The 13,862-nt window shown below is 40.6% G+C and overlaps 2 protein-coding genes and 1 non-coding gene across 5 annotated transcripts; 1 reads left to right on the top strand and 2 right to left on the bottom strand.

The window, feature by feature from the left end:
- Nucleotides 1-936: 936 nt before the first annotated feature.
- Nucleotides 937-7,831, bottom strand: fbxw10 (F-box and WD repeat domain containing 10). The gene is made up of 12 exons (XM_072373288.1): nt 7,273-7,831; nt 6,808-6,957; nt 6,398-6,528; nt 6,074-6,181; nt 5,885-5,985; nt 5,579-5,782; nt 5,278-5,399; nt 3,917-4,071; nt 3,634-3,776; nt 3,387-3,545; nt 1,834-2,093; nt 937-1,723 (listed from the first exon to the last, which is right to left on the bottom strand). Exons 1-12 carry the CDS (start codon nt 7,769-7,771, stop codon nt 1,086-1,088), a joined length of 2,670 nt encoding a protein of 889 aa, XP_072229389.1. The 5' UTR covers nt 7,772-7,831; the 3' UTR covers nt 937-1,085.
- A 591-nt stretch (nt 7,832-8,422) lies between these two features.
- trnag-ccc (transfer RNA glycine (anticodon CCC)) lies at nt 8,423-8,493 on the bottom strand. The gene has a single exon. It is a non-coding gene; the product is annotated as a tRNA-Gly (tRNA).
- A 258-nt stretch (nt 8,494-8,751) lies between these two features.
- LOC140277989 (histone-lysine N-methyltransferase PRDM9-like) lies at nt 8,752-13,857 on the top strand. 3 transcript variants are annotated; one of them, XM_072372861.1, is made up of 7 exons: nt 8,752-8,848; nt 9,200-9,304; nt 9,384-9,476; nt 10,523-10,800; nt 10,905-10,972; nt 11,341-11,531; nt 11,628-13,857. In XM_072372861.1, exons 2-7 carry the CDS (start codon nt 9,211-9,213, stop codon nt 13,580-13,582), a joined length of 2,679 nt encoding a protein of 892 aa, XP_072228962.1. In that variant the 5' UTR covers nt 8,752-8,848; nt 9,200-9,210; the 3' UTR covers nt 13,583-13,857. The 3 variants fall into 3 exon arrangements, with proteins under 3 accessions (XP_072228962.1, XP_072228960.1, XP_072228961.1); XM_072372859.1 differs by having other exon boundaries at nt 11,625-13,857; XM_072372860.1 differs by having other exon boundaries at nt 8,758-8,835; nt 11,625-13,857.
- Nucleotides 13,858-13,862: the final 5 nt, after the last annotated feature.

Genomic DNA, 13,862 nt, shown 5'->3' with positions numbered 1-13,862 from the left:
GGTGCAGGAGGGGATTGTATTGTCTTCCTCTTTCAAACCGCCACAAGAAAAAAGAGAGACCGCATTCTCCCTAGTTTTCTGCAGACCAAATCAAATTAGCTGCCGCACGCCTGTGAAAAAAGATTCTCCAAAGTGGAGTCAAGTCTCATCATGAGCCTTTGTTATTCACGAGTGCCTAGCCTGTTGTGCTGCTGCTGTCAAAGCAGAGGACCTTCACTCCCTGATCTTCAACCTCGTCACTCCTAATGATGCCCTTGAGGCACCAGGGCCTGGAGGGCAGGTGGCAGGGTGGAAGGTGTATCTGTATGGGACAAACTCTGCTCCCTCCGATGACTTTACCCAGAAGTACAACAGCAGCTGAAATCAGCTGAGATTTGTTGTTTGATTGTTTTTTTCACATCCACTAGTGAAGTGAAGGAAAATTTGTGGATGATCATATAATTATTAACAAACAGCAGGCATGTCTGTAAGAAGCAGGCAATTATAACCACAAGAAACATACCTTGAACACTATATATTCAGTGTTTAAGATTTTTAAAAAGTAAGAAAATACTTTTAACTGCATGTTACTTTATGCAATTAAAATTACAACCAAATTAAACTTGTAAATAAGATAATAAACTCCAAGCATCTGTATTCAACTGTGCTTTTCACTCTTCTTATAAAAACTAGTCTATGTAAATGGACTCTAAGTCAGTAAGATATTTAAATGAACTTTTAACTTTTAAATTAGATATCACTATTTATGATTTAAAGTGCACTTAAAACCTAATCGAATACCTTCAGACCTTGAAAAAATAAAAACAAACAAAGAAAACTAAAGTATACTGCAGAACTACAATAGGATTGAGTCATTTTTCAGTTACCATTAAGATGATTCAATACTGACCCCTAGTGTAATTTTAATGAAACAACCTTTTGTTAAAAAAATTTTAACAAAAAAAACAAGGACCTTGGAAAAACTAAGATATTCAAGCCAGGGATTGTACAGTGGTGACAGAGTTCATGAAGACACATGTAATAACTCATCTATTGATGCACATTTGGCCTTCCTCTCTGTATCATCTTGTTCCTATAAGACAGTTTTAACTCTTCTGTATGAGCTCTGTGTTGGCCTGGACAGAGTCTTTAAGCTGCGTCACTGGTAGCGGCCTGAATCCTCCCCGCCCTCTGAAAGGGAGCAAAGCTGGCAAGCTCGGTCTAGTTTCAATGCAACACTCTGGATTAGGTAGATGCAGCCCCACTGTGGCATTTTTACTGAATCCACTCATTCTCTTGTTTGGCCCGTGAATGTTGTCACTGTGAGAATGTGCTTTTTTAATTTCATTACGAGGGGCAGAGAAAACATCTCTGGTTCGTGGTGTGTTTTTCATGTTTTGACTGACAGCTTTCTTCAGAACTGGGGCACAAGTCTTAGGCCTCCTGTGATGACCATCGTGAGTGGGCTGCAGTGGACACAGCTGAGTCTGCGTGTTCTGTTTTTCTGTATCAGACTGCAGTAGATCTGGAGGTGTGCGAGCACCCCATGAATCTCTTAGCCTTGCATTGCTCTCCATGTTGACACTGACTTCATCCATACATAGCAACCTCTGTATGGCACCGACCCTGAGGAGGATGGAGTCACGAGTCAGAGGATGATGAGGGCCTCTCTTCTTCATTCGTTCACATGTAGCCCTCTCACTCTGCATCACTGACTGGTTAGCAGTGTCACGGCGCACGCTTTCTATTTAAAAAAAGTTTAATTTAGAACAAAGATCAGCTGGTTTTAAAGGCTATTTTCATATTTCATATTTTTAAAGCATATTTCTACTTTTCCAAACACCTTGTGATTACCTCGTGTTCGAGATTTAGTGGTGGTAGACATTCTCTCTGATTTCATGCTGTTCCATTTCTGATTCTTCTGGGTGTTTGAAGTCATGTCACCTCGTCCAGTGGAGGTGTAAGAAAACTTGAGCATATCTGTGGATCTCTCAGAAATTAAATCATCCTGAGCTACCACCTTGATATGGTTGTCATGTCTTGCGTCTGCGTAATCCAAGAACACTTTGGCAAACTGGTAGAGCTTCACACTGCATGTGGTGTTCACTAGTATACTGAAAGAGGGTAGAGAGGACAACTAGAATTGCCATCACTATGATATTGCAATTTAAACACAACACAAAGAACAAAATAATGATGCGTTCAGATCAAACACAAAGCAAAAAATGTGCCTCACTTTACTTGCGTGAATTCAGCTTCTGGAGCGTTTTTGAAGTATTTCACAATATTCACGTCTGGATCTTTGGTTACATTCATAAATACCATGCAACAGTGAGCTGCCTTGTGCTGGTCACATAATGTGGTTTTAAGATTTGTTAGGTATGCATCTCGAACATAGATCTCAAATCTTCAAAAAGGCAGGATATATTTTTCTGGATTTGGTCAAGCGAGAATACAGACTGGGAAATGGGTGGCACATGTAAACGGTCAGCAAAATCAAAAAAATAAATAGGTAAATCGATAACTAAAGTGGCTCTTTTGTGTAAAAATAAAAGCAAAATTTGTAGTTCTTAAAGTAATTAAGGGGTACATCTAAAGATGAGATGCTCTGTCATGGACCTGAAGCCCCTCAGTGAGATAATCACAAAGAGTGGCTAATGGATACCAGTTCCAAAGTAGAGCAGTTACATGTTGCATTCACTTGCATTTGGGCATCTGAGGTTCACCTGTGTAAATGCAATTTTGCATTGGATATTACTTTGAATTCGTTTGACAGAAATTGGGACGGGGGTGCAGTCAGATTGTAGGCCTTACCTCTGCTACCTGTTTTATAATTTCATGTTAGTTTCTATGTTCTTGTAGTGAGATAAATAGAGCATTTGGGGTATATGTAGCAGGTAGGTAGATAAATGAATACATGCTGAGGGCAGAGATTTTATTGGATCATATTATATTATATCGTATTTACATTTGTCTTGCTACCTGTAACCACATCAACAAACCAGTGACTGATGCAGCTGATGCTGGTGCTTAGTTGCTGTGTTAAATATAACCAATAGCGAAAATCCAGGAGTGGATACATTTTCATAACTTTCATAACTGGTGGTCCTGTAGATTTGCTGACTTTTCTCTTTGCATGCTCTTTTTCAGCTCCGTTTAGATAGATGACACCTATAATCATAGAGCTCTGGGAACCAGCAGACAGCTATGTTGAGTTTGTCCTCCATTACTTATTAGATTTCTCTCATTCATTCATGAATTAATCAACTAATTTACTGAAGGGTTATTCATTTGCACAGCCCCTCTCTTTACATGGCTATTCTGGTCTCTCTACTGAATTGATAAGTAATTACGCCGCCCTTAGTTCACTTTTCTTTTGGTCTGAACCCACCTAAAGTCTGACTCACCTATGGTCATTAAAGTGCAGAGACAGTATGCAGCTTGATTCAGACTCTGTCATGATGTTTCTCAAACAATCTCCAGTGAGGAAATTGAATATGCGAATATTTCCATCCACACAGCCAGTAATAACACGGAGGTATATGAGGGCCAGAGACTTTACTTCACTGTTGAAAAACAGATACAGTGCTCTTAACTGACTACATTTAGAATATTGAATTAAATTTCTGTCTACCCCAAAAATGTCTCACTTACGCCGGGTGCGTGAAAGTCTTAAGACACTCTTTATCATCGCCGCTGACACTCCATGCCATGACTTTGCCATTACAGTCCCCGGATAGGAGGTACCATTCATTGAAAAACAAACACTTCACTGAGCTCTTGTGGGCATCAATCACCTTTGGAGAAGTAGTGCATGACACAAATGTGAACAAACTCAAAGATTTTATCAACAGCTGATGGCACAATGAACTAGATGCACTTTACTAAAAGCCAACAGGCATATTTTGCTCTCAATGAATACTACTAAGAGTCTCACCCTGAGCAGTGATGCGGTCTCCATGCTCCATATTTTGACCAGGCCTCGACGACAGCTGCTGTAGATGGTTGTTTTGTCAATCTTTACACATTGGACAGAGCTGTGGTGCTTGAAATGAAAATCCTTAAAATTCATCCACGTCTGTAGACTCCACACTGGTAAAACAATGGTTCATAGTTTACTGACATTACTGTTAACATTAATTTCCCGATTAGTGTTATTATTTTGGGCTGGGTTGCAGCAGTGTGGGCCATTCTTGCACAGTGGACCAGCAGCTGCATTTCTTTTTGTCATTTTTCAGAGCTGTGGGCACTTGCACATCCAAGCTCAGAGCAGCCATTGAAATTTTGCTTGTGGACCCAGATGTCTCCACAGTCAATCAGAGCCTGAGCTGATAAAGCGAAACGAGAAGTGAAGGGAACTGAATTTAAAGAACACATTTTATGCCTCTTTTTCACAACCAGCCACAATTTCCTGAGATCTCAATGAAATGTTGTTGAAATTCTTTGGCTAAAACAAAACAGAGAAACACTTTTTCTCTATTTAAGTGGATCGTTTTAGGACATCAAGTGACTAACTCAACTCTCTTCCTCGGAGTCTATCTCTTTTGAGATCTGTAGTAGTTGATAACACTTGGAGCACATGTTTACATGTGACACCTACAAGTGTTTTGTTACACTGACATGTAAAAAAAACACTTGATTGATAATTTTATTCTCAAATATCTTAAATTCCATCGTCTGCAGTTGGTCCATGAACAGCTGGTAAGCTACTGATCCCCCTTTCAGGCACAATACAGTTACGTGTCATGTTCAGTGGGTCAAGTTGTTGAAACAGGCACTGTATAACGCAACGGCCACTAGCCAGCTAACAACACCATTGAAATCTTATGTCATAATTGCTCTATCACATGTTGGCTTCATAAACCCTGACTTCCCGGTTGCTCCACTCCTAACATTAGGAACTGTGGCTCAAATGCCCAATTTTTCACATATTTTTGTTTTTGTAAAGCAGTTACGGTACCTCTGCTGTACTGACATTCACTAACAAATGGGGAATATGGCCGTTTCAACTCTATGAAAATGATCGAACTCCATTAGAACTCAGACGTCACATTTTTAGATATAGGGAGCCCAAAACAAAATGGTGTGTTTGTGGGTTTTTTCGTCAGTAGTGACTTCAGAAACCCAACCCAAATGCTCTGAAGCACTAAAACAAAATGCCCCCTTTAAGATTCAATGGCCTACAAGCATAAGAGCCATGTTTTAAGAAACTTATTTATTGAGTAAAACCTGAATCAAGATTTTTTATTATTCTACAGTGAAATTAAGCAGGTTTTACAAATGCTGTGCTCTGGTTACCTTTTACTGTATGATCTTTAGCTCCAGACACAAGTCTATCTGCGTGGACGTCCAGGCATCTGATGGTGCCAGTGTGACCATAAAGTACCATTTCACACTCGTTTGTCTTCAAATTCCAACATCTGAATGTATGACGACATGACAAAAATCATAAACCCAATTAAATATAATTCAGTCACAGCTGAGGATGTAATTTCATTATTATTCTATGTCTTAGTTTATCCTTAATCTAAGATGCAGTCCATTCATGAAATTCCTATCACAAACTGAATAATTTGAGGAAAAGCTCGTCCATCCTCACCTGATGCTTGCATCGCAGCCTGCAGTTATGAGCAGATTTCTCTCCTCACAGAGCAGCACCGCCCGAATGCTGCCAACATGTCCTCTCATCACCGCCACGGTGTTGGTCTCAGATGCCACATAAAGCAGATGGACTAAACGGTCCTTTGAGCCTGTGGCCATCAGCAAGCCGCCTTTGTAGTCCAACACCCGGTGTGGGTCTTCTCTGACAAACACACAAACTTAGCTGAAGGACACAGGGTTTTGATAGTCACTCTATACAAACAAGATTCCTGCTTCAGACCAAAAGGAAAATTAATGCACTAACTTGTCTTGCAGCATTTTGGTAAAATATGCACCACAATAAACATTTCGCTCTTCCATCTGAACTGTTTTGGTTTTAGCATAAGCAGCTTCAAATGGCTTGACCTGTGAAAAATTCAAAGAAAAAACAATCATTGATCGTTTCTGGAGCATAAGATGATGTTAGTAGAGCTGCAAAACCCTATATACTGACCCTCTGCACGGCAGAATGAACATCCTCTTCCTCATCATACCTTACCGGTACTGTGACTTCAACAATGTTGACATAGGTAGGATTGACTTTATTAATACTACTACAGTCCTGCAGGAGAAAAGATACATAATGTCGATTAGTTATGCTTAGTTTTTTTAAAATGATTTGGAATTATTGTATGGTTTTAAAAAAACAACAAACAGATAACACCGTGCTAATATCAGATTTTACCACAACATCAAAGAGTCAGCATTTTATTGTCATCGTCAAAAGTCACAGTAAATATTAAGATTTATAAATCATGAAGTCGTTCAAATTTTCAACCTCCATAATGGCCTTAATTTGATCCTGAAAAATTCTTCTGAACTTCATCTCCTCCATGGTTTCGTCTGTAAGGTGCTTCCAGGACCGACAAACCCGCTTGCAACGTCTCAAAGAATGCGTCTCTAACAGACCTGGATAAAGACACTTGTTTAACCTCAGACAAATCATAGTTTTCTTGACTTTGTTGCTCTTTCATACATGGTCTACCTGCTTGAATGTGATGCATTTGATTAAATAATATTTTAGTAATTAAAATACATTCTTAAGGCCCCAGTAGCCTGTGCATGTTCCAACACAGCAACAAACAAGACTAAGTGAATCTTTTTTTTACAGTATTCTCTATTAATTTAGTGACCACAGACTGTGAGCACAGACTGGAACATTAATAGAACACCATTGTGTTGACCTGCCTAAAATCCTTTTGGACAGATCAACAGGTAGGCAGCCAATGAAGTCTCGATATTGGCTAACTCCAGAGACAGACTTTGAAGATCCTGGAACTACCATGAGAGCAGGATCTTCTGTGTCCTGGTCATGTTGATTGGGATTATGGTTATTCACTGAAAGAAGCACATGATTATTGACCTGTAATAACAATAAAAGCAAAAAACTGTTGGAAAAATGTGCTATATTGTGCAAAGCAGAAATCACTAATATCAGTTTCTGTTTATCAAATATTTCCATAGAATAAATGCCATCTCCAAAAACATCCAACAGTATATCTTTCCTCTGGCGGCCTCTAGTGGCCCACTGTGAGAATTCAACGAATTGTACAAAATGCAAAGGGCCGAGGATCTAAAATTCAAAAGGGACGATAATTGCAAAGGATTATCTAAAGATAATAATGGTAATTTGCTATTTTCATATAACCTTACCACCAAACTGCATAAACCCTCGTTTCTGTCTGACCAACAGCACGCTGGTTAAGTTAGAGAGCATGCGTAAAAGTTCCATGTCACACAGGGAAAAAATACGGCAGAGGTAGCTTGATTTCTTCCAGACTGAACTACTGTTGAACCAGTTCCACGTTTCATCCATATCCATACCAAGTGGCTTTCCATCCAGTTCTCGGTATGGACTGTGAGAGGGGTATTTCCGCGGTGAAGCTGGGCTTCTTGACCTGGCGTACGTGCACCATGTCAATGACGTAACACTCAGCAGTCTCTGGATGCTTTCGAGCAGTTGTACGTCTCTGCATCGTAAAAGTAACGCCACCGTGAATTTTCTCTTGAATTCATCCGAAGCTTTCCACAAACGGTGAGTGGAACCCGGTGGTTTTGGTGCAAAGACGCAAGAAGGACACATTCCGCACATTTTGAGGCATCCCTGAGCATTGAATTCGCACGCCGGGGTGTTTTCACGAACAGATTTCATGTTGATGCTGCAAGTAGTTTGTTTCACGTCTTATTGGCTACGTTGTTGCTCGGCAGCGGTTTTGTTTTTGTTTGCCCTCTCTCCGGAGTACAATATCGGCAGCAGACCCAATTCAGCAGGTTGCCAGGCAACAGGTTCCAAGCACCAGCAGCAAATGGATGTTGAAAGGGATTGTCTGTGAAGTAGTCCGGTCCGAGCAGTTCACAACTTCTTAGGTCGCTGATTAAACTTGCAAGACATCCATTAGGAGACGCGATACAAGCTAAAACAAAAACCCTCCTTCCTCTGCCTATCCATTTTTGCCATCTTCATGCTCTATGTTGGTCCATGCCCTTATTTTCAATCTGTAGCACGTGGAATAACCTAACCTTTTAATAATAAACTCAAATAAGCTAATGTATTCAGAGTTAGTCGTTTTTTTGTATTCATTTTTTATTGACATTAAACAAACAAAGTGCGCTTTCTAGTGAACTGTACACATATATAGGTTTGCAGCTAAATTTACCGATAATATACACTGTGGATCTTACATTTCGCATTTAGTTTTAAGTTTATGCATATTACCATTAATCACATTACCAATGTATGAGTAATTCCTTACATAGTATGTTGACAATATTGATGACAGCCAGATGAAAAGACAAAACAACGTGCGCCGCCCGGGAATCGAACCCGGGTCGCAAGAATGGGAATCTTGCATGATACCACTACACCAGCGGCGCTCAGTATATCTGGCACAATTCAGGCTTTATATCCTAAGTGATGGTCAGTGAACGCGCTTTGTGGCTTTCATGTGGTTATTAGATATTGCTTTGTATCGGTATTTGTAGTTGAGAAGTGCTGTAGAAGGATATGACAGAAAATGAACAGAAAACGTGTAGTTTGACTGACTGAACGTTGACACTTTTATTTGGAAAAGAACATAAATGCGTACTCTTACGCTGAAAGTCAGCTTTATTTACTTCCGGGGAAGCCGGAAGTTGGTTTGATTCTCATGTGTGCTAAAGGCTAAAAATGACTTAGTTGAACGCTAGTCAGAGAAGTGTCAAATATTTATTACTGTTGTGAGTCGAATAGGTACAGACGTTTATGTATTTTAATGTCGTTCCTCTTAGTTATCACAAAATATGGATAATATGGACACTACTCGTTTAGATGCTAATTGAGTTAGAATTGCTACACGTTGCAAAGTTGTGCTATTAGCTACAAAGACTTAATAGCTCTATACGAAACTTTAGTTTGTCTTCTCCTCTCTCACTGAATTGTATCACAGCTAAACACCATCTGCATTCATTTTAGCCAGCAATGTTTTTTTTGGAAAACTTTGGCCAGTTTAGCGTGGTTGCGCTAGCTACATTTCTCTGATTTTGTGCGTGTGTGTCTGTATATTAATAACTCGCATTATTATTTTCCATCCACTGCCTGTAGATTATTTACTCATGTCGGACAGGGGCAACGTGGAGTGGGTTGAAACAACTGAGGAAGTTGTAGAAGCAGATAAGTGCTTCCCCATTAAAAATAGCTCTCCATCAGGTAACGACGAAAAAACACTCTAAACCAGATAGATTTAAAGTCTTCCCCTCCGTTTCTAAACCTGTTGTTGTTCCTGTAGTGGCTCCTGCTTTGGAGCCAGCACAAACGTCAATCCAGAAGTTGCTGGGCACTGTGGGACAGGAGGAAAACCCAGAGGGTCAGAATGGCTTTTGTAAGCGAAACACTTTTCTTCTTCATAATTTACTTACATAATGGATGGTTAAATCTTGATTTATTTGGCTAACTAAAACTGCTGAAGTCCTGAAATAAATCCTACCTTCCCTTTCTATTTACACATCTCTCAACTTGAACAATGAGTTGCAAGAATTAACTACGTTTATTGCACATCCCATGCAATATTATACCTACCCAAGTTCTAGTAGTAAAAATTCATGTGGATTTGTCCAACTTTGAAATGTACTTATTAGTATGTCATGTGCATTTATGTATTTTTTTTTTATTCTTTTAAAAAAATCCTGGCTAATAAAAGGCCTTACTATCTTGATAATTACCTTGTCATGCTGAAATATGTTGTTTAGAACATAAAATAAATGTTTCAATTTCTTCACAATCCTTAAAATATCCCATTGCAGGGCCCACCATTACTTCATGTGCATTCTAGTTCGATAATGACATAGAAAGGTCTTGCTTGACTGTTACCGTTTTAAAAATGTTTAACTGTCAGAAGGAAATATGTTGATTCAGTGCCTTATTTCTACTTGTGGTCTTAGTGTACATTTGAAAGGCAATAAGGGAAGCAATGTACATTTTTACTGGTTTCCGGAATAACAGACAGAGCAAAGACAGCTTCCTAAAACGCTGCACAATGCGCTCACCACATCCTCGCTGATTCATTTGATACCTTTGTCAGTTAACGCCAAGAGGGAAGACTTGTTTGAGGAAGGACTCGTCTTATACTACTACACTTATCACTTGCTATGCGACTTGAAAAATCACGATGGACTACGAGTAATACAATAAAATGAAAGACATCTTGAGTCTTTTCAATATCATATCTATAGCCAATGTGAAGCTAATAAGCTACTATAGTCCTACTTGTCTGGGCTCCAATAAGATGTATGTGCAGTGTTCACGACACTCATAGGGTTTGATTGTTTTTGAGACTTGCATGAAAACTCTGAAGAGTTCACAAACTTTTACTCACCAAATAGCATTTTGACTGTGTTCCTCTGTTTTCTTTCTTGCTTCATTTTCCAGGTTGTGAGGAATGTCTGACTCTCTTCCAGGACCAGAGCGATCCTAATAACATTAATGGCCCCTCTTTCATTCTTGACTTTCCAACAAACATGGGTGTCCCACAGAGGGCCCTCCTTACTTTACCGTTTGGCATGATGATTGGCAGATCTAGTATTCCTGGTGCAGGGGTCGGGGTGATAAATCAAGGACCAATAGTGTCTCCTGGAATGCATTTTGGACCATATGAGGGGGAACGAACAACAGGTGAAAATGCCATGGAAAGTGACTTCTCCTGGGAGGTGAGATTTGTTAAGCTTAAATCAACAGTGCAGTACTCAGTCCTAATTTGAATTTTTCTTGTTTTGCCAAGCTTATAATGTATTGATATTTAAATCTTCTACAGATTCACAAAGGAGAAGACCAGTATGAGTACATTGATGCTGCCCAAGATTCAACCTCAAACTGGATGAGGTATTGACTTCTAAATGAATGTATCTGTCTGTTCAGTTTGGAAGTTTTGTTTCTAGTTACTGACAGTATAGCTCAAGCCCTGTAACACTGTGCACTCCCACATGGTAATGACTTGTCAATGACATGCTACATTTTTCATAGACTTCTATAGAATCTGATGAATCCTTTCATAGTCCAATGTGATGCCTGTAGTAGGCCATGACAAAGAATACAGGTCTGAGGCACTGGCTGCACTTTTTATACCTGAAGGCTACAGCTGTCTTTTATATGCAGTCTGTGGTTTCTACTCGGCCCCTTTTATTAATCAAATTTTGCACTCCACATGTGTTTTTTACACACGTTACTTGTGTAACGTTGTTCTTCTACAGGTTTGTCAACTTTGCTCGTAACAACGAAGAAGCAAACTTGTTGGCTTTTCAGTACAAAGAGAACATCCTTTTTCACTGCTGTCGCACCATAAATACTGGAGATGAGCTCACAGTGTGGCCGGGCAGAAAGCTGCTTGCCCATTTCAGCAAAGACTGGAGCCAGAAGTGGTTTTTGAAGTTGAATGTAACAGGTAATTATTTTCAAAGTTTACTTAAAACTGCTGATTTAAAAGTGGTTATTTTTCATTGAGCTAACTGGTTGATTTTGCTTCTTTTCTAAATAGCAGAGATGGATATATCTGCAACATCTCCAGTCTTCCTGTGCTCCCACTGTCAGCTCTCCTTCTCGACAGAGGTCTTCCTCCAGCGGCACACAGAATACTTTCACCTGCAGCCTGAAGTCACTGAAGAAGCTTGTAATGAAAATTCTGCTTCCAGTGCTGATGCAGGTCCCTCTGCAACATCTGTGGAGGTATTATCTGTTGATTCTTTAAAGTCCAAAACATGTGACGATTGTGGGAAGGTTTTTAAGCAAATACCTCACCTTAGGAGGCACAAACTGTCTGTCCACTCAAACAAACGCCCTTACTGCTGCCCACATTGCAGACGGAGTTTTGGTCAAGCTTCTGGCTTAATCAGACACCAGCTTGTTCACAGAAAGCAGGCTGTACTTAAAGCTCAGAACCGAAGTAAGACCCCTGGTGAAACGGAGAGCTTATGTTCGAAGGCAGAACTTTCAAAAGCTGCACAACCGAGTGTATCTAAGGAAACACAGGAGACTGATGTCACTGAGAATCTGCAAGACCCAAAGAAGTCCTCTGCAAAGAAGAGCTTTGCAAATAAAACTGCTTTGAAAAAACGCAAGGCAACTGTCCATGAGAAGTTGCGTCCTTATGTCTGTGCGTTGTGTCAGAAATGCTTTGGCCAGTACCATGACCTGAACAGGCACCTGCAGAGTCATCAGAAAGAGACTGACAGGAGGGAAAAAATAAATAAGGATCCAGAGGGCTCTGCCACAATGCCCTTTAGCTGTGCTGAATGCCCAGTAGCTTTCTCTTCAGTGGATTCCCTGCAGCAGCACATAAATGAGCTACACACAGGGGACACCTCAGGTGAAAATCAACAGGATGGTTCAGTCCCTGCTGCTGCCAGTGTTGATTCAGTTCATCCTCGTCTTTCTCACAGGCCTCAGCGTCTCAGAGCAAGATCTAACGTTTCTGCCATAACCAAGCTCATAGCACCTAAACGCAAAATAGCCATTCTTGCTCAGACTGAGAGGAGTTCCACTGAGCCCGAGGCACCTACTGTCAGAAATATGAAGTTTGTCAAATACAAATGGTTTAGCTGCAATCACTGTAAACAAACATATGGAAATCCAGATGACCTCCAAGCACACAAGTGCTCCTCAAAACAGCTCAAGTGTGAACAGTGCAAGGAAACCTTTAATGAGCCGGATTCCCTGAAAAGTCATGAGCAGATGGCACATGGAAATGCAAAACCTTACAGCTGTGGCCGCTGTAGTAAAGATTTCTCCACATCTGGCAAACTTAAACAGCATCAGAAAAGCAACTCGTGTATGAAGTATCACTGCTCCTCTGAGCTTTTTCCATGCTCCTTCTGTCAGTTTTCCTTCACCATGAAGAGCTACCTTATCAAACACATCAAAAGGCACCACCCCGTCGAGTTTCTGTCTCGCTGTGATCAAGACGGCCTCGTGGATCAGCTGGAGGAGAAGGAGGGGGAATACGTATGTCCGCATTGTGGAATGAACTGTGCAAATGCCAAGGCTTTCAAGTCTCATACTTGCTTTAAGCAGTTAAAGGTTCTGTACCTGTGCACCGACTGCGGAAAGGGCTACACAAACCACTACGGTCTGAAGCAGCATCAGCGTATTCACACGGGCGAGAAGCCATACAGCTGCCCCCACTGCAGCAAGAGCTTCTCATATGTCGGCCAGCTAAATGTGCACCTCAGGACTCACACCGGGGAGAAGCCTTACCTGTGCACCCACTGCGGGGAGAGCTTTCGGCAGTCGGGAGACCTGAAGAGGCACGAAAGGAAGCACACTGGTGTGAGGCCGTACAGCTGCTCCGAATGCAGCAAGAGCTTCAGCCGCCCGCAGAGTCTCAAAGCTCACCAGATGCTTCACTTAGGACAGAGAATGTTCAAATGCAGCCAGTGCGGGAAGAGCTTTTCAAGAAACTATCACCTCAGGAGACACCATCAGAAGATGCACACGTAGTCTGGATACTGTTTCAGGAATACGGTAAAAGAGCTTGCATTGTTGCCGGTTGCTCTAAATGCTCTTTACAAGTTACAGAGAACTTTTGAATGTTTTGTACATAGTATTTAACATTGTTTAAACTAAAGTATTTCCCTTCAAAACAAGTTGTGTTCGAAATAAATTCATGTAATACATTCAGTTTTTTTTGCAATTGACAAAGAACAAGCAAAGACGCAACAGGTGAACAGAATGCTTCTTTTCTCAGAGTTGTTGCTGTGAAATAAAGAAAAGAAACAAG

Source organism: Leuresthes tenuis, unplaced genomic scaffold (assembly GCF_036924035.1).
Source record: "Leuresthes tenuis unplaced genomic scaffold, fLeuTen1.0.hap1 SCAF_20, whole genome shotgun sequence".
Taxonomy (NCBI): domain Eukaryota; kingdom Metazoa; phylum Chordata; class Actinopteri; order Atheriniformes; family Atherinopsidae; genus Leuresthes; species Leuresthes tenuis.
The sequence above is the reverse complement of the archived record's forward strand: the minus strand, read 5'-3'. Positions and strand labels throughout refer to the sequence as shown.

Coding starts and splice junctions, on each gene's coding strand:
- fbxw10 (XM_072373288.1), bottom strand. CDS start 7,771: ATGAAATCTGTTCGTGAAAACACCCCGGCGTGCGAATTCAATGCTCAG. Junction 5,400..5,578: donor GGCTGCGATGCAAGCATCAG/GTGAGGATGGAC, acceptor TCATACATTCAG/ATGTTGGAATTTGAAGACAA. Junction 3,546..3,633: donor AAGACTTTCACGCACCCGGC/GTAAGTGAGACA, acceptor GTTTTTCAACAG/TGAAGTAAAGTCTCTGGCCC.
- LOC140277989 (XM_072372859.1), top strand. CDS start 9,211: ATGTCGGACAGGGGCAACGTGGAGTGGGTTGAAACAACTGAGGAAGTT. Junction 9,477..10,522: donor AGAGGGTCAGAATGGCTTTT/GTAAGCGAAACA, acceptor TTCATTTTCCAG/GTTGTGAGGAATGTCTGACT. Junction 10,973..11,340: donor TCAACCTCAAACTGGATGAG/GTATTGACTTCT, acceptor GTTCTTCTACAG/GTTTGTCAACTTTGCTCGTA.